This window comes from Halteromyces radiatus, assembly GCF_025201355.1.
Source record: "Halteromyces radiatus strain CBS 162.75 chromosome Unknown BX664scaffold_6, whole genome shotgun sequence".
NCBI classification, from domain to species: Eukaryota; Fungi; Mucoromycota; class Mucoromycetes; order Mucorales; family Cunninghamellaceae; genus Halteromyces; species Halteromyces radiatus.
The window spans coordinates 1,527,832-1,547,742 of NW_026251692.1; the positions used below are offsets into that span (position 1 = coordinate 1,527,832).

The window sequence follows — 19,911 nt, forward strand, 5'->3', positions numbered from 1 at the left end:
ATATTTATATTCTTCTTAAATAAATCGTATTCATTTTTTTATTTTTTATTTTTTTTTGTTGGTTGCCACTATCGCCATTGTCGTTAGAATATTCCTAAATAAATTAAAACCTATCTTCTACAAAATAAACGTCCGCGCTAACTAAAGGAGTTAACGTTGATAGGAATCATTAACTTTAAAATGATCAAACTACAAAAAAGGCAAAGACGATCAGAGACAACTGATAGAAAGATATAGTACATATTTGAATTTTTTTTTTATTATATTGGATGTAAAATGGGTAAGACAAAGTCAAGGAAAAAGAAAAGACTATTCAGTAAGGATGAGCATATATATAATATGAGTATGTATATGAGTATAGGTGTGTGTGTGTGTGAGCGTGTATGTCTATGTCTGTGGGGACTATCAAATGGAATATTTCAAATTTCGAAAAAAAAAAGTCTATTTACAAAGATACTCTAATTTATGTCTTCTTGTCCTTCATAAAGTTGGCAGATTTAATAGCGTCCCGATTGTTCTTGCGATGGAATTGACGATTGGAAGGTTTGGTGGTTTTCTGTTTCTGTTTCTTTTCGTCAAGAAGGTCCCAAAGCCACATAGGATATTCATTGTCTTCTAATGCCACAGGATCTTTTCCATCCTTCAAAAAGTTAATGCCTTTCAGAGTAACACCTGCTGGTACAGACGATGGTTTTCTTGGAGGCTGTACAGTTGATGCATCTACGGTAAGAAAACAAAACACAGAGAAAAATAAGATCAATTTTCACTTGTCCATAAACTTATTTTTTTTTTAATAAACTACTTACCTTCAGCAGTCGTTGATGTTGTTGTTTGACTATTAGCAATGGTTGTGGAATGAAGGTATGCTGATTGTTGAATTCGAACCGATCGACGTAAATTTTGGCGTACTAAAGTTAACATGATATATCCTGACTATGCAAAAAAGAGAAAAGAAAAATAAAAAAACAAAAAGTGTACCTCTTATTTTTTTTTTCTCTCCCTTTCTATCCAGTAGTCGTCGTCACAGCCACTGATTTCAATTTCCGCCTAATACTGGTTCGCAAGAAAAGAATAAGCATGAGGATGATCTATTAATAATAGTATAATAGTAACAATGGCGCTGATGATGATGATGACATTTGAATGATCAACGTCAATAACGAATTTACATCTGTCTGAAGGTTAGAAAATAACTCAAATTTAACAAAAAAAAAAAAACATCATACTCCTTCATGCCATTATCCATCATCATCCATCATCATCATCATCATCAATGGAATTCCAGATGATTTTCTATTTGATTTTCTACGGGTTTAGACGGAGTGTCCTTAAAAATACAGTACAGTATAGTAAATCATGTTTATTTGCTTATCATATCAATGAGTTATTCTATGATGACGATGATGATGATGATGATGATGATGATAAAGACAGCGCTGTAGATTGATAAAAACGAAATATGATACCTTTTTTTTTTTATTATTATCATCGTTCTTTGGGCCTTGACACAGTATTATAAATTAAACATTGAATTTAAACGTCTTTTAATAAATTGAGTGGAATACAGAAGTAAGATGAGAAGGGAAAATGCGCTAGGGATTACCTTATAAAGAAAAAAAAATGGTAATCACGAGATATCATCTGTCAAAGATCACAGTAAAATGATCATCAACAATTGAATAAGGGGTACATGTAATCAGATTTCTTCTAGATCTCTTTTACCAAGATTTGAAATGTTTTCATAAACCAATCAAATGTGTCCTTTGATAATGGGGATATTCTTATTGTATTGATTTTTTTTTTCCTTTTATGAAACACCCTTTACAATAAAAAAAAAAAAAAAAAAGGCGGGAAAAGAAATCGGAAGGTCCGTAGTATTGGAATAATAATAATATAAAAAAAAAAAAAGGGTGATGTTATCATCTGGATGATAGATGGTCTCATTGGCCATGATAAGTAGGACCTTGAAATTGATCAAGTAATGGTGTGATGGACTTTAGATTCATAGCCATTATCCAATCAAAAGTGTTATGGTTGACACCATCGATGGTCTTTCTGATCTCTTTTTTTTTTCTCTTCTTTTTTCTTTAGATGATTTGTTACCAAGATTGGTATATGAACCTAATCGATCATATTTGATATATAGAGTGGGAAAACTATATAGAGTTATTCCCACATTGTTATCGTTAAAAGAATTAAACTGAATAGTATTCATTCTACTATGATAATCATGTTGTATTTAATGAAAATCCAAACAATAAAGTAATATAGAAAAAAAAAAAGAGATCTGCGGATATTGAAAAATCCTACCTCTAAGAAGTTGCAAAAAAATCCAATTTTTCTTTTTTTATTTCTTTTGTTTCTCTTTCTCTTTACAATCACTTTTTTCCCAGTTTTACTGATTTTTTCCAACTTTACTTTTTTTGTACTACTAAAGTAACTTTTTGAAAAAGCACCTCATTCTTCTTTTTATTGTTTAACTTCCCCCCCTCAAAATATTTATTTGACCTATCCGGGCGCCTGGCCACAAAACAACTGATTTTAAGCATTTCTTTTCTTTCTTCCCCTTTCTCTTTTTTATTACACTTCTTCTTCTCCCTCTCTTCTCTCTTATTTGTTCTACTATATCTATCTTCTATCACTACTTACGAATATGTCGAACGAAAAAACTTTGAAGGAAGAATTTACGACAACGTCTATTGAAACGATGGAATCCATTTCCTCAAACACTACCGACCAATCCAAGCATAAGGCTCATTTGACTCGTGGTCTCAAGGCTCGTCATATTCAAATGATTGCTTTGGGTGGAACTATTGGTAAGAATTATTATATCATTATCTATTATCATATCTTTTGTTTTCCTTACCTTTTTTTTTTTTTTTTTTTTTTTTTTTTTTTTGCTATTATCTAACCATCATCATCAATGAATCAACCGTCATCATCGATCAACCGTCATCAATCAATCAATCAATTATCTTTCACTACTATTAGGTACTGGTTTATTCATGGCCTCTGGTAAAGCTATTGCTGCTGGTGGTCCAGGTGGTGCACTTGTTGGCTATGCTATCGTCGGTGTCTTGGTATTTTGTGTCATGATGAGTCTTGGTGAAATGGCTGCTTACATTCCTGTCAGTGGTAGTTTCGGTCATTTTGCTAATCGATTTGTGGATCCTTCTCTTGGTTTTTGTGTATCTGTTATTTACTGGTTAAATTGGTCCGTTGGTGTAGCTGTTGAATTGACTGGCGTGGCTCTTATCATGGAATTTTGGGTACAAAGTGTTAACAGTGTCATTTGGAGTGTTATTTGTCTTGTTATCTTGGTTGCTATCAATGTCTTTGCTGTCAAAGGTTATGGTGAAGTTGAGTAAGTAACAAAAAAAAAAAAAAAAAAGGAACATAAAAAATATACTTTTTTTTTGTAGTTAATTAACGTTTTATTCATCTCTCTCTCTTTTTTTTTATTTTTTTATTTTTATATTAGATATTGGATCAGTTTTATCAAGATTCTTACTATTCTAGTTTTCATCATCATCGGTCTTTGCGTTGATACTGGTGCCTTGGGTGGCGATAACATTGGTGTACGAAACTTCCATTTAGAAGGTGGTGCTTTCCCTAAAGGATTTCTTGGTGTGTTCAATGTTTTCATCACTGCTGCTTTCTCTTTCAATGGTGTCGAAATTGTTGGTATCACTGCTGGTGAATCTGAAAATCCTCACAAGACTGTACCCTCTGCTGTCAAACAAGTGTTCTGGCGTATTGTCCTATTCTATGTATTCTCCATGTTGATCATCGGTCTTATTATTCCTTATACAGATCCCAATCTTTTGGATGGTGCCAGCAATGTGTCTGTTAGTCCTTTTACTTTGGTTTTCCAAAAAGCAGGTGCTCAATATGCTGCAGATATCATGAATGCCATTATCTTGATCACGATGATTTCAGCTGGTAACTCTGGCGTTTACTCTTCTAGTCGTACTTTGATGGGTCTTGCTGAAGATGGCTATGCTCCCAAGTTTTTCACTCGTGTCAATCGATGGGGTGTACCTATTTATGCTGTCCTTACTTCTTGTTTGATTGGTTGTCTGGCTTTCTTGACATCTTTATTCGGCTCTGGCGTTGTTTTCAATTGGTTAACTCGATTGACTTCATTAGCTGGTTTGATTACCTGGGTGATCATTTCCATCACTCATATTCGCTTCCGAATGGGTTACATTGCTCAAGGCCGTTCTCTCGCTTCTTTGCCTTATGTGGCACCCTTGTTTCCCTTGTGTGATATCTTTGTGATTGTGATTGGTCTGATCGTGATCTTTGGTCAAGGTTACTCTTCATTTTATGCCCCCATCTCTGCTGGTGATGTTATTGGTTCTTATATTGGCTTGATCCTCGCTATTATCCTTTATGTTGGTCACAAGATATTTGTTCGCAAGCCCTTTGTCAAGGTAGATGAAATGGATTTTGAAACCGGTACTCTCAAGATCGAACAAGTCTTCGATGTGAATGGTGATGGTGAATTGATCGACGACGAAAAGGATCTACCTTTATGGAAACGTGTAGGCAACAAAGTCTTATCTATTATAGCGTAGTTTTTTTTTATCATTTTCTTTCTATTCTATTCCCTATTTATTCATCATTCATTTATATATTATTAGTTAGCATTCTTATATTATTATTATGTATCATTATTGTTACTCTCTCCCCTTATTCAACATCATTCGTAGTGTGTAGATCATAGATTATATTAGAACAAACAAAAAAAAATATTGTTTCAACAACAATCAAAAATTTAATAAAACCCAAGAGAGAGAGAGGGAGGAAAGCGGTTAATATATTATCGTTTCAACAACTTCCCCTTCTCTTCGCTTCGTTTATTTTATTTAACTTGATCTTTATTATTATTATTATTATTAATAGCTTTATCATTTGATGACTTGATGATCGGATGAATGGATGAATAAAGAGCAGGCAAAAAAAAAAAGGAAAGATATTCATAATTAAGGGAATAAAGAGTCATTTATTTTTTCAATGTATTATACAACAAAGTATCATAATGTATATATAAGGTTTGAAAGGGCTAATCAGTCTACACTAAGGGATCAACTCTTCTAACAACTATAGTATATTCGAACCAGTCTATGCAGAGCTGCTCCAAAGTGATGTAAAAGGGGATGAGTTTGATATTTTCATGCCACAGTTGTCTTGACCAAATCGTTTAATTTCTTCTCCACAAAAGCATTCAACATATCGTCTTGACTTGATACATCCAGACTAACATAAAATTGTTCACCATATTTGAGAGCTAAAGTCCAAAGATAAGATGTTGATGAATGGGTGGATTCATTATAAACAACAAAAAATTCTTTTTCCTTTTTTTTTTTTTGTTACCTAAACGGCGAGCCAAGTTTCGACTGAATTCTTTGACATCGTTCCCAATCACAGTTGTGGCAGAAGGAATAGCCTATGATCAAACGAAGAAGAATACAATTAGAAAGCTAAAGCATTAATATTCTTTCAACATTCTTTACCTGTGATCCAAAAGCAGGCACGGAGACAGCAAGATCGCCCATTTTCCCAGCTTGTTTGCCCACCCAGACTAACCATGCTCCTTGCATTTGAATTATTTGAAAGTAGATAGGTTCTGTCATAAACATGTGTGTCGCCTGATGTATCATGAATTGTGATTCTGCCATAATTGATGAATGTCTGCTATGCGTTCAAAACAAAAAAAAAAAAAAAAAAAAAGGAAGGAAGAAAAACGCAAAAAAGGTTGAATTTCTGCTTTGTCTTTTCATCCAGTGATTAAAACACCGCGCTCACGGCAGCTGCTTTTTGGGTCCTCTAAAGGATATGGGATTTTTCATACATCCTCAGTCTTGTTTTTTTTTCTTTCCTTTTAGTTAAAAAAATCCAACGCAATGTAAAGTAAACGATGCAATAGAAGTACCGTGGAAGATGAATGGATGCAATGGAAAAATGGGTGAATGGATGGATGAATGGATGGATGGATGGATGGATGGGTAAAGGCGAGTAGTGTGACGGGGGGGGGAGCAATTTGACGACATGGAAGCAAGCATCAATAATTAGAACACGAACGATCCCTATTCTTGACTCTGTCTATTAAACACATGTTTTTTTTTTTATTATTTAGCATGTCTGCCGAAGAAGAAGTCATCATGGAAACTCAAGAAGTTGAAGTTGCTGCTGAAGCCCCCAAGGGACAAATGTCTGTTGAAGAAGCTCTTCAAGAAGTTTTGCGTCGTGCTTTGGTTCACGATGGTCTTGCTCGTGGTTTGAAGCAAGCTGTCAAGGCTTTGGACAGGTACAAAAAAAAAGAACTCATCTCTTTTACATGGAATCGATATACATAGACACATATTCATGTTTTATTCTCGTTTTCTTACTGTTTCCTTTTATAGACGTCAAGCTCATTTGGCTGTTCTCGTTGAATCTTGCACTGAAGGTGAATACCTCAAGTTGGTTGAAGCTTTGTGTGCTGAACACAACATCAGTTTGATCAAGGTCTCTGATGCTAAGAAGCTTGGTGAATGGGCTGGTCTCTGCAAGATTGACCGTGAAGGTAATGCCCGTAAGGTCGTTGGTTGCTCTTGTGTTGCTGTCACTGACTTTGGAGAAGAATCTGAAGCCATGAATATTTTGTTGGACTGTAAGTGCTTTTTTTTTATTTCTTTTCTTTTTTGATCAATCATAATGTGTTGTGGATAAAGTGTGATGTCTTTGTGTTATATAATAATATACTTATCATGTTTTTCTTTTTGTTAGACTTCAAGACTCAATAAGTGGATCCTTATTTATACATACAGATTTTCCTTTTTCCCTTACCAGATCTCATATACAAAATAAAAGACATTTCATCTTGTACCATTCTTTATTCCTTGATATCTTCGTTGTATGCGATTTTTATATGTGTTTATTGCTCCTAGATGTTGTTTGTATCATCGTTTCTATTCAATCAAATCATCATGTATCGTATTTTAAACAATTCTTAGAATATTTTCCATCATCACCATCATTATTGTCATCATTGTTACTATCTTCCACTCATCAATAAATTATCACATATCATTCTTCCTCTACAAAAAAAAATAGATATCCCTCATACAACAGCAGGTGCATGGTAACATATATTTGTGTATATCAGTTAATTTTTATTGTCAAAATATATAAAAAGAAAAGACGTAATAACTAGTTCAAATGAAACCAATACGGTTAGCAATATCGAGAGCATCAACATCAGCGGTCAAACGAACATAAGCCTTCTTGGTACCGTCAGGTCTAAAAAAAAAAAAAGTAATCATCATCCTATTAGCGCCAATATTTTGATATCCAAACGAGATCTTCCTTGTGTCATCACTTACCGAATCAAGGTGTTGATCTTTTGAGCGTCAACATCATAGAGCTTCTTAACAGCGAGCTTGATTTGGTTCTTGTTGGCCTTGACATCGACAATGAAGGTCAAAGTGTTGTGGTCTTCAATCTTCTTCATGGAGGTTTCGGTGTTCAAGGGTTGGCGAATGACACGATATTGATCCATGCGAGGTAAATGAGGCACAGACTTACGAGTGTACTTGGGAGTACGAGCCAACTTCAAAGTCTTGGGAATGTTGAAGCGAGTAGAGGTACGGATCTTGCGCACAGTCTTACCGTGGACACCCTTAAGGGCAGCCTTCTTGGCAGCTTGGGCCTTGTTAACTACAAAAAAAAAAAAAAAATTGAGTTGAATTTGCCTTGGATGTTCATCATATCAAATTCAAAACAATAAAGGATAGACGATCGCATGTAGACATGGAGATAATGTGAGCATCGTTTGTTGAATCTTGTTCATCAATGTAATAAATATATGTTTACGTATGCGAGTATCTTTATGTGTATGTATATGTGTGTGTGTCGAGAGTATCGATTTTCACAAAAAGAAAAAAAAATAAGATGCTAAACATGTTGAATGATAATGTGGTTTTCGTATAGGCAAGTCGCTGTCTGTATCATCCATCCATCCATCCATCCATCCAAACGCATCCGTCTGTTTGACTTTACGTATATCGTCTATCCTTTATTTATCATAATAAAATATCTAATTCCTATTACCGTTGCTCTTGGGGGCCATGTCGATGAATTTCAAGAGTGAAAAGAGAAGGATTTTTTTCCCAGCCAAGTCTGTAAAGACAATATCTCTCACTCCCATCCTCCTTCCTACCCCTCATCAATTCAAATCCCGGTAAATTTGTCTATTTTGCCTCATCACAAAAAAACGTGATCATCCATTTTTTCTTTTTTTTTTTTTTTTACTTTTTTTGTATTCATCAATCCTCTTTTCTTATTTCGACTCGTGTATACTTATATATACCCAATGATAAACGATATCTCGTCCACATATTATACATAATGTATTCCAAAGCTTTAATTCACAAACCTGACCAGAAAAGAAGTACCAAGCTAATACAACAAAGGTTGGTTGTATAAAGTATCTCACACAAGCATTTGAAGCACGACTAAGAAAAGAAGTGTCCCACATTTTGGTGAAGTATTTGACGAAGAACAGTGAAACAACATTCGAAGACATATCAAGTCAAGTAAAGGAAACGTATCTCAGAAAACAACAGGGAAAGAAAAGTGATGGTCAGTCTTTACAATGATGTAGCAACTGCATGCAAGGAAGGTAACTTCTTCTTAATAGCCAACAAAAGAAAGGAATATTACAGTGCTGAATTATATTCTTATTTACTCTAGTCAACAGTATCAAGATAAACCGTGTACAAATGAAATGAATGCTTCGTTTGACTCTTTGTCCATTGATTGTATTCGCCAGTGGAAGGCTTTTATTGACGAAAGTTTGGATAACCGAATAAGAGTCTTGTAACAACCACCACAACGACAATAACAATAGCAACGATCATCATCATCAATTAAATACAAATACCTTACAGTGTCGTGCCTGTGGAAAAATATCTTGCTCCGGGATTAGTTACAATGGCTCAATGTGTCACACTGACTCAGGAACAAGTATCATTTACTCGATCGTACACGAGAGTAGACCCCAGCAATATAATGGAAATTGATGATGTTACCGCCCTGTTCAAGACAAAAGTAACAAATATCAAGTCTGATCAATTATATACCCATTCTAGTTTATTATTATTCCTGGAAACTCTGAAGCATAGAAAAAGAAATTTGTCAACGAAATGTAAGTAAAAGAATAAAAAAAATCACATCAGAAGAAAATACAACAACAGTACCTAATTTCCTATAATGTAATATTGTCAGCACCAGGGAAAGAAATCCGTACAAGACACTGAAGATGACATCTTTCATTCCATGACCAAAACCTTACACAATAACAATGCCGAAAACGAAATAGAGCTTCATCAAGTAGGTCTTTTATACTAACATCGAAAAAAGAAGCTGGACTGATTTTTTTTTTTTTTTTTTTTTTTTTTTTTTTTTGCATCTTCAATTAAATTAGGTCAATGATTGTCCAGCCGACAACCATTGCTCACTTTTTACCACAAGAGTAATTACCTGAAAAATCAACAAAGAACAAGACAACGCTTATCTGAAACAGCATACGCAAAATCAGCTTTTAAGTTTGATAGGAGGTCAGAAGTCTATTTGGTTTTATGATGGTGATTCAGGACGAGAATATGGTACAAGCATCGCTGACTACACTAGTGGTAGTCATAAATAGTCTTACCAAGAAGCTCTCGGAAAAAAAAAAAAACTACAGTTATTTCAACCGACGAATACCGATTGACACAAAAATTGTGTTGCTACTGTCGAATGCCAGTGATTCATCCAAAAAGAAAAAGAAAGACAAGTCGAAAATGGTTACCAATTTAGGGCACTATCGTATGTATCAACCTCAATCGCACTATTCGCAAAAATGGACAAGGTTCAAGAGGTAGAAGACCAGAATGCTGCTATGAATATTGTCATGATAGGTTACGAACGACTTGTATTCCACCAGACTTTGAAACAATTTGAAAAATCCACTTCTTATCCCGGAGGTTTGAAGATGTGAATAACACTTTTATAGCGTTGGGACTGTAAGTATCAAAAAAAAAAAAAATGATACCCTCAAAAATTGAAGGATATATAATTGGCTAATTATTTTTTTTTTATATGTGATTCCGCTTCTTTTATGGCAGAATATCTTAGTTTTCTCCACTGCATTTTAGATATTTTTTTTTATTGACCTAATAAAAATATAAAACAATTTCAAAAATAAAAGAAAGAATAATACTAATACTAACGGGATATAAAATGGAAAACGATATACAAAGGTAATAATAAAAAAAAAAGCTACAAACTAGGAAGTAGTGGGTGATGATTTTTTCTTCAAAGTACCTGCTTCATCAAAGGATGCTAGAATGGGAGCCAACATTGAGTCAACATTTTCATAAGCAATATTGCAGCACATAGATATCAGTCGTTTGTAATTTTGGATACGTTTTTCTGGAATACTTGTACGTTGACTGATAATATCGTCCATCAGTTGTTGTCGCGATTGTTGTAGTTGAGTGAGTTTCTTGGCCAAAATATCTTGATCTTCCTGTATCTTCTCTCTACTTGATAAATCTTGCTTTCGTGTATCTGATTTGTTTCCAGTAACAATGATAGGTGGAGTTGGTGGTTTGTTAATGGGTCCATATACTGTTGTATCTTCTGTCGTTGTTTCTCCTGCTGATATGTCGACTTCAGTATGTTGTGATGATGACAATGATGATGATGATGGTGTTTCCATAGTGATATCTTGATCTATCTTTTCAATCATGCCTGTATTTTCATTTTCCTTGATCCATTGTCCCAGTCTAACTTGTTGGGTGTATAATAATAGCCGTCGTAATTCCAAAATAAGTTTTTCACCACGTTCCAAAACCATTTGTATTTCTTCTTGTCGATCATCATCACCTAGTAACTTCATTGCTTTATCCGTATCTTCTAGTCGTTTAGTAATCATTTGTATTTCCTTTTGTTTTTCCCTAATGGCGTGTTCCTTTTGTAACAAATCCCTTTCATAGCTTGCAGCAAGATCATCGACCCAATGTGATATGGAAGGTGATGTCACTGTACCTGATAACATCGTCTTGTACATACTATCCACTTTTTGTCGTAATTGTTCCCGAGTCATTTCTTCGCTTTGATAAAGTGATAACGTTGGTGAAGCTGATAAATTTCCTTCAAGACTGTTACTACTACCACCCTTTTCCATCAAGTGCTGATCCAAAGCTGCTAGATAATCTTGTGCTGTCATGCCTTCTTCGTTTGCAATTTCTGTACTGGCTCCTGCATCAATCAATAGTCGGACCAATTTCTTGTTGCCAATACGAGAAGCAATAGTCAGTGCTGTATCACCACACACATCTTGTACATTCAATATTGAGATAAGTTCTGATCGACTATGAACTAACTTGCTGATGAGGTTTTCCATATAGTATTGAGAAGCGTGTATTTTCCCTTTGCCATTTGCTGTTGTTGCCACATGATGAAATACAGTTTGATCACTTTTGTCAATGTTGAAGGTCGTACTTGAGAGTAAGTCCAATAGTTGATCAAATGTCTTTTGTTCATAGTTGTTGGTGTATAATACGCTGCGCATCAGTGCTGTTTGTCCCTTGTAATTGACCCGATAAACATCCGCACCAAGTTTGATCAATCGTTGTACTGTTGAAATCCTACCCATAACGGCAGCCCAATGGAGACAAGTGTGGCCTTCCTCATCAATAATCACATTGATATCAAGATCGCGTGGTGGTCTTTGTAATAATGACGGGATTTCTTCATTTTCAGAGAGGAAATGTAAAAGTAACTTGTGTGCATAAGTCCGTTCATGTTCTACCTCCTTTTTTGTCTTGTGTTTCGTCAATGGTGTACGATCAATGGAAGGTGGTGAGGATGCAGATGATGATAAGGTGGGAGATGATGATGCAGAATTGGAAACTACTTTTGCTGATTGTGTACGAGAACTTTTACTAGATGGTTGTTTTGATTTTGTAGAGGGAGCTGCCTTTTCTGTCATTTTATTGTTTGTTGAATTATTTTCAATATCCACATCCATATAATCCTGTTGGTCATCCATCTTGGTTCGTTTATGTCGAGAATGTCGTGTTGTTTTGGAAGGAAGATCATTATCATTTTCAGAAGAAGCATCAAAATCAGATTCCAAAGCACTAGAGGCAATAGTCGCAGCAGCACGCCGGGTAGGTCGTCGTGGTGAAGGAGTACGTGCATAACTTGAAACTTCGTCTTCAACAGTAAGTCCAGAGTCGTCAATTATATCCGAGATATCGTCATCAACATGTCTTCTTTTCTTTCGTACTCGTTGTTCACGTTGTTTCTTTGGTTTAGCAGATGCAGCTGTAACATGTTTTGGTGCCAATGGTGGTGATTCTTCGCCTTTCACAAATTCTAATAATGGTTGTATCAAGTTATCGACATTATAATGTTTCGCCAAATGAGCTGCCCTTTCCAATGGTACCCAAGTGCCTATAATGAATAATAAAATAAAAATGGTGAGAGATGAGAAAAAAAAAAGAATAATAATAAGTCTTATCATTTGTATTTATTTAACATTTTCTTTCCTTTTTTTTTTTTTGTATTTAACATTACCTTGATATTTTCCATAACCACCTTGTATTTTTTCATGGTCTCCTACTTGGACTTCTCTTTCGAGAATACGCGTTCGTTGAGGTTTATCAAAATCAGCTACTTTAAGGATTTGAGTAGCATTCATATAGGAGTCGTTTTTTCTGCGCATAACTGCCACACCATTGCAAGAGAGTTCATAAACAGGGACACCAGAATAAGTAGCTTTATATATTTGTTGTGACATCAATATAAGTCGTGTGGATATATCTGTATAAACAAGATAAGAAAAAAAAAAAAAGAGTGAATGGAAAGAAACAAAACTAGAAAAGAGTGGGAGAAAAAAAAAAAAAAACGCGGCATGATGACTTTTTCTAAGCGGGGGTTTTTTTTTTATCGATTTTCCCATTTTGAAAATCAGCACAAATGAGAAACGATTTAAAGAAAAGGTGTAAGTGTTGTTTCCAATATTTTTTGTATAATAAAACCTTTTAACATGAAAACAAGAAATATATATATCTATTTATTATCTTTTTATTTACAATAGAAAGTGTCTTTTCTCTTGTTTCTTTTGTCAATACAGATATTTCATTAATTATAATTTCTCTTATATTATATCATTTTTGATAGATCATCTCCATATAATCTATTATTCTTTATAAAAGCCTACTTAGACATAAAAAATACAACTTTAAAGAATAGTATTTTTTTTTTTTTAAAAAAAAATAATTTTTTTTATTGATCCATTTCATGCACTCGTTATGACATTTCTATGATCCACTTTCGAAGTAAACACAAACGGTGTTCGAAATCTTTTCGTGTCAATAAGCAATCCTTTTTTTTTTTTTTTTTTTTTTTTTTTTTTTTTTTTGTTCTTTTTCTTTCTTCCTTCTTACTTTTCAATTTGACTCGAACTATATTCTAATGTTTCAACAGTTCAAGAATATATTTCCAGGATCAGCATCTCTCAATATACGATCGTTAGCAGACTCTGTGGGGTAAGATTCAATCATAAAGTACCTTTTTACCACCTCTTCCATTCTAGTTTTGACCTTTTTTTTTTCTTTCTTTCTTTCTTTCTTTCTTTTTCACTATAGGTTGAATGAAGAAGAATGGCGTACTCGTGGAATGGAAAGGTAACTCTCTTTAGAAAATAATATATAAAATAACTATTGATCTGACTAACTATATAACTTTTTTTTTCGGGGTGGAATCAAGACTAGAGTCCATTCGCTCAGAACTTCAAAACTTTAATGCTCTCTTAATCAACAAATCAGATAGGTAAATTATTTAATAAAAAGAATCAAATAAAAAAATAAATGTGTTTTAACAGCTGTTGTTTTAACTTTTAACTAGTAATAGTAGTGAAGATATATCTGGAAAAACAATCACATCAAACAATATCACTTTGGAGGAAACAGCAAAAGTTATAGCAAGGTAACGTACAACGAAAGAAAGTGGAGATATGTGGATAAATAGCCCTTTTTTTTTTTAAACTGAATCCTTTTACAATAGAATACAACAAGGCCGGGAAACTATTCACTACAACAATATAGATAATATCAACAAATCAAAGGTAAAGAAACATAAAAGAATAAATGAAATCCATAGATCAATTTTGTCTGATTGTCTTTCTTGTCTTTCTTTCAGAAAGCTGATCAACTGTTACAAGTCTTATTATCAAGATGTGAATTACACAATACTATCTGTACTGGTATGTCAGAACTTCCGGAAAAATTGGAGACGACACGTCAGGAAATGAAATCGGTAACTAGCGCTGCAAGTAAGTCTTTTCTTTTTTGAAAAAAAAAAGATGTAATGAAAAGGAATGAAGGATATTTATACGACTATCGATTATATTATTAGTGGAACTGAAAACCAAGTTGTTGGCATTGGAACATCGTATTGATCACGCTTGTCTTGAATTTGAACAACATAATTTTGAAAAATGGAAACAAGAACAAGAAGCTTGTTTACAAACGGAATTAGAGATGAAAAGGTAATAGTATATGTGTGATGATTGATATAGGACTCATCACTTGTATTTATAACAGACAACGATTAAAATCAAGGGAAGCAGAATTGAACCAGCTCTATGAAGAACACAATGAACAACAAGCCAAGAAAAGATTGGAGCTTTATGATATCAATTTTCAATCTGAATTAGAAGATTATCGACGCCGACGGGAAACAGAAGTCTCGTCACTCTATAACAGTAAGTCAAAAAAAAATAAAAAGACAAATAGTGACTAAAAGATTGATATTTGGATTGATATTTTGAATAGAGAGCAATACAACACGCGACAAAATCATGACAACTACACTTGAAAATTTGAATCTTGACAATGACAATTCTGAAGATCTAAATCAATTTTTGACTGATGATGACGATGATACCAATGATAAACTTGATACAACAACAGCCAGAAAGACATCTCTGCATATTCAAGCCAATCGTACGACGAATATTAGTGATGAAGACGATGATGAAGAAATACATGTAGAAATATTAGCCGACGAAGATTATGAATCAGATTAGATAGATACATTCATACTGTTTTATCATTTTATTCTTGTATATACCATTTCTTTTTTTTACTTCAATACATTTTTTTTTATCATTTATCTGTCAATAGAAAAAATAGATAGATTTTTTTCTGTGTTGAGTTGGAAACTTGTGATGATTTGCTGGAAAATGTGTTGGGTGAATGAATGGATGGGGAAACTGAATGTGAGATAGATACTGAATAATAAATAGATATGGATGTTGGATGATATATGGTGAATGATGATGGTATGATTTGCCCATTCTTTCAAATAAAAATAAAATAAAATAAAATAAAAAAAGGTAAACAGTCAAACCATAAATCTCATACAAATCTTTGATTTCAAAAATATATATATAATATAATAGTATAGAGTTTATTTATCAACAAATTGATTACTAACATTAAAAGGAAAAAGGCTAATCTAGACTAAAAATCACCAATTTGGACCTTGAGCACACCATCGCCACCTTTACGTAGAGTTTCAAAAGCCAAAGGAGTATCTTCCAACTTGAATCGGTGAGAGACGAGGGGGAGAAGACGGATTTTACCATTGGCAACGGCATCGATTGCCTTTCGATGAATGTTTGCATACCGATAACTACCAATAACGTTGACTTCCTTAGTTGCAATGACATCGACAGGCAGAGCGATCTTTGTTTGGCCAAGACCTACCAAGACAACCGAACCACCAGAGTTGACCATAAAGAACGAGAGCACAACACAAGATTCCACACCCGTACACTCAAATACTACATCATAATCACCATCCTTTCCTGCTGCTTGAGATTGCGCCCACACAAAGAGATCATCATCGCTTCTACTCTTTTCCAAAGTGATCGTAGAGATGCCAGGTAAATAGGTCGTAGCAAATTGTAATCTGGAGGTATTGATATCCGCAATTGCTACTTGGGTTGCACCTTGAGCATAGCAACTGGCCGCCACCAATAAGCCGATGGTGCCTGCACCATAGATCAATACTGAACTGCCTTGTGTTACAGGAGATCGTGCTGTTGCATGCATAGCCACTGCCAATGGTTCAATCAACGCTCCTTCTTCAAAAGTCATAGTATCTGGCATCCTTTTTTTTTTTTTAAAAAAAAATATATATCAATATTTTTGTTGTTATTATTGTTGTTGTTCCTAGCTTATTTGACACTTACTTGTGTAATAAATGAGATGGATAACAAATGGATCGTCGTAAAGTACCATCATTAGGACCTTGTTGCACAGTAGAGGAATACTTCATACGAGGACAAATGTTGTATCTTTGGGATTGACAGCAATGACATTGTCCACATGACTTTGATGGTTCCAATACTACTCTATCACCCACTTGAAACATACTTTGTTCACCACTAGTAGGACCAACTTGAGTAACAATACCTGCCGACTCGTGTCCAAGCACCATTGGAAGAGAAGGGTCTAATACACGAGCACCTAATCGTCCATCGTAATGATAATGAAGATCACTTCCACAAATACCAGTTGCTCGAATGTTTATTTGTAATTCATCAGTTTGAGGTTGAAGGATAGGTCTTGATTCCTGTTTGTCAAAAAAAAAAAAAAAAAAGAAAAGGAAAAGAAAAAGAAAAAAAAAAGGAGAATTAACATATTATGAGCGCGGGGTTGTAATATAATAATAATCATCAATAGGTGAGTTATTCGGCAACCACCGAGAGGGGTAGACATATACATATATATCTTTCTTTTTTACCATATGCATATTATTTGCACCATAGATGACACAGGCGATATTATTTTCTTCTTTACTGGTGATGATAGGACTCATACTAATACAAATAAATAAACTAAAAAAGGAAGGAAAGGAAGATAGGAAGAAAAGGAAGCTAGAGATTTGGGACAAGTTACCAAATTTGAATTATTATTTTTCTACGAGCGGGGGAAAAAAAGAAACTTTTGATCTCAAAAAAAAAAAAAAAAAGAAATAAGATTCGAGTTTAGTCCTTTTTGTTTCCGTTATTTCATTCTTCGAAAATATAAAAATAATACTATGATATAAAACCAAAGATGAATCATCCATCATCTCTAGTAGTGAGTGATTCCCTTTTCCTTCTCATAATTTTTATGATGCTCATTCTCTTTAATATTTTTGTTTTGGCGTTGTACGAGTCTATATTAAAAAAAAAAAAGTGGGGTTAGAAGGTTCTAGGATTGGGAAATATTGATGCGGGAAAAATCAAGATGGTATTGATAAAATAAAAAAAAAAGGCAAAACATTCATTTTTATTTGATTAAAAGAGTAACTATAATCAAAAAAAAAAAAAAGATCATACTACTATAAAAAAAAACTATTTATTCTACAAATAATTCACTACTTGGAATGGATAGATTTGAGATCCATTTGGGTATTATCAGTGATTTGGGTGATAGGATGTTCGTTATGTTGAATCCATATGTTCTTGTCATTCATGTCACTTTGTATCTTTCCTTCATTCATTTGCTCATCAGAATCTGCACCACGTTCAATATCACAAGGGCTGACAGCAGCAGATCTTTCTGATCGGGAATCTTCAATCACTTTGTCTAAATAATCCTTGTTGCGTTCTTCACTAACACCCATAAATACTAAGTTACAATAAAAATATGAGTGATGATGTAGAATAAAATACTACTTCGATAGTTTTCTTACCAGCAACGAAAAAGGCAATGCCACAGACAATTCCAGAGAGTATAGATTGAGTGTATCCATAATCAGCGACAGGAGAACCTTTGGTATCAAGTACAATAGATCCATCTGATCTTCGAAGAGGATATTTTTCACCTAGAACCGCTTCAATTTGACTACTGGCGGAACTAAGCTAGTATCAGTTGAAAAAAATTAAAAAAAGTGAGTCATGACAATAAAATAAGGTAAATCATTTCCGACTTCTAAGCTTACAAGGTTCCCAAGTTGGTAAGCCATCCCTGGAGCTGTTGTTCTTAAAGAAGGTGGTGATAGTTCCCCTAAATGAGCAGGTCCACATCCTAATAAAAAAAAAATAAACAAATAATAAAAAAAAAAACATATGATTTATAAGATAGGTAAATAAAAGTAGATTATAATAATAATAATATTACCTAATCCACCTTGGACAAAGAATTGCATAAGGAACGAACCAAACTGAAGAGCAGATTTATTGCCAGAATAAGTCCAAAGAGGAATCACAGCACCAGCACATGCACAACATATCGCGATACATAAACGACGACCCCACCGATTGGACATACTTCCCCAAAATGCACCTCCAACAATGGCACCAATATTGTAGATGACGATAGTAATGGTACGATCAGAGTTAGAATATCCTAATTGAGTGGTTAGATAGGTTGGATACAAATCTTGAGTTGCATGTCCCATAAAGTTGAGAAAACCCATGACTAGAAACATATAAATCAATCGATACCAGTTATGTTTGATGGAAAGCCATGTTTCTTGTAAAAAAGATCGACCAATGACACGACGTGCTTCTTTTGATTTGACAAATGCTTCTGTTTCTTTCAAAAAACATCGTAGGATGATAGTAGGAATGGATAATGCTGATCCGACCCAAAAGAGGGCCCGCCATGATTTGTTGTATTCAGTGAGAACAAAACTGATAAAAGTCGCTAATAAACATCCAACCGCCCAACCTACATATGTAGATAATCGACAAATTAGATTCATAATAAATCGAAAAAAAAAAATGATGATGAATTGATCTTACCTTCTTGATAAATACCAGAAAATAACCCTCTCACCTCAATAGGAAGAGATTCAAAAGCAATACTTGTCCCCAAACCCCATTCTGCTCCCTAGATTTGTAAATAAAATAAAACATACTAAAATGAATAATCAAGGTATTTTTGTTTTATTTGTTTATTTTATATTTTACCATGATGATACCAAATAATGCACGAAGAGCGATAAAAGTTTGTAAATCAGGAGCAAATCCACTTCCAAGATTGACCACCGAAAATAAAAGGACACCAGCAACTAATGGCCATCTTCGTCCTAGTCTATCACCCACAGCACCAAACAAAAGAGCACCTACTGGACGTAACATCTAATAATAATAATAATAATAATAATAATAATAATAATAATAATAATAATAAAGGTAAATCATTATCATTATCAATCCAATTTCGTATGACTTACCATTGTTGTCGTTATAGCACCTTGAAAATATGGGATAAAAAAAAAAGAAAGGTAAGTTTATATATATATATATATACACTTTATACTTTCAAAATAAGTGACTACTCTACTTACTTGTAACAGCAGAAGGTTCAACCTTGAATTCAGTAGCTAAAAAAAAAAAAAAGTAAGAACTAACACTGTTACCCTTTTGTTATCTAGTGTTACCTATTTGAGTAACAGATAAAGTTGTGGTGAAAAAATCGAGAGCTTCCAGGATCATACCAGCATAAGCTAAATAAAGTTTAAAAAAATAAATAAATAAATAAACAGAAAGTATTTTATTCTAGTAGACATCAAAGACTTTTTATTATTATTATTATTTGCTTACCTGCTATAAAAGCAATCCATTGTGTTTGATTCATGCTTTTAATTGCTTTTAATAATCCCACCTTTGGAGTATCATATCCATCCTTTTTTGATTCTTTATAAAAAAAGTTCTTTTTCCATTGTTCCCAATATACTTTGAATATTGTACCAATCATGACAAAAAAAAAAAAAGGTGAAAGAGAAGAGAAAGAAAATAGGAAGAAAAGTAAAATGGAAGAAAAGAGGAAGAAAAGTAAAATAGAATGAAGGTCAGATTAGATTTTA

The 19,911-nt window shown here is 33.8% G+C and overlaps 10 protein-coding genes across 10 annotated transcripts; 4 read left to right on the top strand and 6 right to left on the bottom strand.

The window, feature by feature from the left end:
- Positions 1–237: 237 nt before the first annotated feature.
- On the bottom strand, positions 238–976 carry BX664DRAFT_338379 (mitochondrial ribosomal protein L37-domain-containing protein). The gene is made up of 2 exons (XM_051546426.1): positions 807–976; positions 238–720 (listed from the first exon to the last, which is right to left on the bottom strand). Exons 1-2 carry the CDS (start codon positions 919–921, stop codon positions 464–466), a joined length of 372 nt encoding a protein of 123 aa, XP_051398448.1. The 5' UTR covers positions 922–976; the 3' UTR covers positions 238–463.
- Positions 977–2,370: 1,394 nt separating this feature from the next.
- Positions 2,371–4,875, top strand: BX664DRAFT_300718 (amino acid permease/ SLC12A domain-containing protein). The gene is made up of 3 exons (XM_051542355.1): positions 2,371–2,816; positions 2,992–3,364; positions 3,482–4,875. Exons 1-3 carry the CDS (start codon positions 2,654–2,656, stop codon positions 4,578–4,580), a joined length of 1,635 nt encoding a protein of 544 aa, XP_051398449.1. The 5' UTR covers positions 2,371–2,653; the 3' UTR covers positions 4,581–4,875.
- Positions 4,876–4,990: 115 nt separating this feature from the next.
- On the bottom strand, positions 4,991–5,714 carry BX664DRAFT_284012 (uncharacterized protein). The gene is made up of 3 exons (XM_051541616.1): positions 5,520–5,714; positions 5,380–5,452; positions 4,991–5,293 (listed from the first exon to the last, which is right to left on the bottom strand). The coding sequence occupies exons 1-3, from the start codon at positions 5,682–5,684 to the stop codon at positions 5,178–5,180; spliced, it is 354 nt and encodes a 117-aa protein (XP_051398450.1). The 5' UTR covers positions 5,685–5,714; the 3' UTR covers positions 4,991–5,177.
- Positions 5,715–6,142: 428 nt separating this feature from the next.
- BX664DRAFT_338383 (50S ribosomal protein L30e-like protein) lies at positions 6,143–6,791 on the top strand (the record flags this gene model as incomplete). The annotated part of the gene is made up of 3 exons (XM_051546427.1): positions 6,143–6,313; positions 6,411–6,658; positions 6,775–6,791. Coding segments are annotated over 3 exons (436 nt in total), but the record flags the coding sequence as incomplete, so codon positions are not given.
- Positions 6,792–7,202: 411 nt separating this feature from the next.
- Positions 7,203–7,699, bottom strand: BX664DRAFT_266247 (ribosomal protein L23/L15e core domain-containing protein; the record flags this gene model as incomplete). Its single annotated transcript, XM_051540896.1, has 2 exons — positions 7,203–7,287; positions 7,371–7,699. Coding segments are annotated over 2 exons (414 nt in total), but the record flags the coding sequence as incomplete, so codon positions are not given.
- A 926-nt stretch (positions 7,700–8,625) lies between these two features.
- BX664DRAFT_316537 (uncharacterized protein) lies at positions 8,626–10,027 on the top strand (the record flags this gene model as incomplete). Its single annotated transcript, XM_051542721.1, has 7 exons — positions 8,626–8,668; positions 8,712–8,865; positions 8,937–9,096; positions 9,274–9,378; positions 9,473–9,520; positions 9,572–9,653; positions 9,810–10,027. The coding sequence occupies 7 exons, from the start codon at positions 8,626–8,628 to the stop codon at positions 10,025–10,027; spliced, it is 810 nt and encodes a 269-aa protein (XP_051398453.1).
- A 178-nt stretch (positions 10,028–10,205) lies between these two features.
- Positions 10,206–12,937, bottom strand: BX664DRAFT_360830 (uncharacterized protein). The gene is made up of 2 exons (XM_051548194.1): positions 12,616–12,937; positions 10,206–12,492 (listed from the first exon to the last, which is right to left on the bottom strand). Exons 1-2 carry the CDS (start codon positions 12,836–12,838, stop codon positions 10,316–10,318), a joined length of 2,400 nt encoding a protein of 799 aa, XP_051398454.1. The 5' UTR covers positions 12,839–12,937; the 3' UTR covers positions 10,206–10,315.
- Positions 12,938–13,483: 546 nt separating this feature from the next.
- Positions 13,484–15,222, top strand: BX664DRAFT_338393 (uncharacterized protein). The gene is made up of 9 exons (XM_051546428.1): positions 13,484–13,589; positions 13,689–13,727; positions 13,810–13,872; positions 13,948–14,028; positions 14,107–14,167; positions 14,242–14,374; positions 14,458–14,590; positions 14,646–14,806; positions 14,877–15,222. The coding sequence occupies exons 1-9, from the start codon at positions 13,516–13,518 to the stop codon at positions 15,128–15,130; spliced, it is 999 nt and encodes a 332-aa protein (XP_051398455.1). The 5' UTR covers positions 13,484–13,515; the 3' UTR covers positions 15,131–15,222.
- Positions 15,223–15,472: 250 nt separating this feature from the next.
- On the bottom strand, positions 15,473–16,975 carry BX664DRAFT_387683 (GroES-like protein). Its single transcript, XM_051549399.1, has 3 exons — positions 16,855–16,975; positions 16,301–16,683; positions 15,473–16,218 (listed from the first exon to the last, which is right to left on the bottom strand). The coding sequence occupies exons 1-3, from the start codon at positions 16,927–16,929 to the stop codon at positions 15,567–15,569; spliced, it is 1,110 nt and encodes a 369-aa protein (XP_051398456.1). The 5' UTR covers positions 16,930–16,975; the 3' UTR covers positions 15,473–15,566.
- A 437-nt stretch (positions 16,976–17,412) lies between these two features.
- Positions 17,413–19,822, bottom strand: BX664DRAFT_284026 (major facilitator superfamily domain-containing protein). The gene is made up of 10 exons (XM_051541617.1): positions 19,649–19,822; positions 19,486–19,551; positions 19,393–19,428; positions 19,279–19,298; positions 19,013–19,183; positions 18,845–18,932; positions 18,219–18,770; positions 18,040–18,125; positions 17,791–17,959; positions 17,413–17,726 (listed from the first exon to the last, which is right to left on the bottom strand). Exons 1-10 carry the CDS (start codon positions 19,800–19,802, stop codon positions 17,473–17,475), a joined length of 1,596 nt encoding a protein of 531 aa, XP_051398457.1. The 5' UTR covers positions 19,803–19,822; the 3' UTR covers positions 17,413–17,472.
- Between the last annotated feature and the right edge of the window lie 89 nt (positions 19,823–19,911).

What these genes read in the sequence shown, in the direction of transcription:
- BX664DRAFT_338379 (XM_051546426.1), bottom strand. Translation starts at nt 921, where the DNA reads ATGTTAACTTTAGTACGCCAAAATTTACGTCGATCGGTTCGAATTCAA. An exon ending in AACATCAACGACTGCTGAAG is followed by an intron (nt 721 to 806) that starts GTAAGTAGTTTA and finishes TTCTTACCGTAG; the next exon opens with ATGCATCAACTGTACAGCCT.
- BX664DRAFT_300718 (XM_051542355.1), top strand. Translation starts at nt 2,654, where the DNA reads ATGTCGAACGAAAAAACTTTGAAGGAAGAATTTACGACAACGTCTATT. An exon ending in TGCTTTGGGTGGAACTATTG is followed by an intron (nt 2,817 to 2,991) that starts GTAAGAATTATT and finishes CACTACTATTAG; the next exon opens with GTACTGGTTTATTCATGGCC. An exon ending in AAAGGTTATGGTGAAGTTGA is followed by an intron (nt 3,365 to 3,481) that starts GTAAGTAACAAA and finishes TTTTTATATTAG; the next exon opens with ATATTGGATCAGTTTTATCA.
- BX664DRAFT_284012 (XM_051541616.1), bottom strand. Translation starts at nt 5,684, where the DNA reads ATGGCAGAATCACAATTCATGATACATCAGGCGACACACATGTTTATG. An exon ending in TGCCTGCTTTTGGATCACAG is followed by an intron (nt 5,453 to 5,519) that starts GTAAAGAATGTT and finishes GTTTGATCATAG; the next exon opens with GCTATTCCTTCTGCCACAAC. An exon ending in AAACTTGGCTCGCCGTTTAG is followed by an intron (nt 5,294 to 5,379) that starts GTAACAAAAAAA and finishes TTTGGACTTTAG; the next exon opens with CTCTCAAATATGGTGAACAA.
- BX664DRAFT_360830 (XM_051548194.1), bottom strand. Translation starts at nt 12,838, where the DNA reads ATGTCACAACAAATATATAAAGCTACTTATTCTGGTGTCCCTGTTTAT. An exon ending in TGGTTATGGAAAATATCAAG is followed by an intron (nt 12,493 to 12,615) that starts GTAATGTTAAAT and finishes TATTCATTATAG; the next exon opens with GCACTTGGGTACCATTGGAA.
- BX664DRAFT_338393 (XM_051546428.1), top strand. Translation starts at nt 13,516, where the DNA reads ATGTTTCAACAGTTCAAGAATATATTTCCAGGATCAGCATCTCTCAAT. An exon ending in CGTACTCGTGGAATGGAAAG is followed by an intron (nt 13,728 to 13,809) that starts GTAACTCTCTTT and finishes GGTGGAATCAAG; the next exon opens with ACTAGAGTCCATTCGCTCAG. An exon ending in ACGGAATTAGAGATGAAAAG is followed by an intron (nt 14,591 to 14,645) that starts GTAATAGTATAT and finishes TATTTATAACAG; the next exon opens with ACAACGATTAAAATCAAGGG.
- BX664DRAFT_387683 (XM_051549399.1), bottom strand. Translation starts at nt 16,929, where the DNA reads ATGAGTCCTATCATCACCAGTAAAGAAGAAAATAATATCGCCTGTGTC. An exon ending in GTGCAAATAATATGCATATG is followed by an intron (nt 16,684 to 16,854) that starts GTAAAAAAGAAA and finishes TTTGACAAACAG; the next exon opens with GAATCAAGACCTATCCTTCA. An exon ending in CCATCTCATTTATTACACAA is followed by an intron (nt 16,219 to 16,300) that starts GTAAGTGTCAAA and finishes AAAAAAAAAAAG; the next exon opens with GATGCCAGATACTATGACTT.
- BX664DRAFT_284026 (XM_051541617.1), bottom strand. Translation starts at nt 19,802, where the DNA reads ATGATTGGTACAATATTCAAAGTATATTGGGAACAATGGAAAAAGAAC. An exon ending in ATGGATTGCTTTTATAGCAG is followed by an intron (nt 19,552 to 19,648) that starts GTAAGCAAATAA and finishes AACTTTATTTAG; the next exon opens with CTTATGCTGGTATGATCCTG. An exon ending in CATTGCCTTTTTCGTTGCTG is followed by an intron (nt 17,727 to 17,790) that starts GTAAGAAAACTA and finishes ATTGTAACTTAG; the next exon opens with TATTTATGGGTGTTAGTGAA.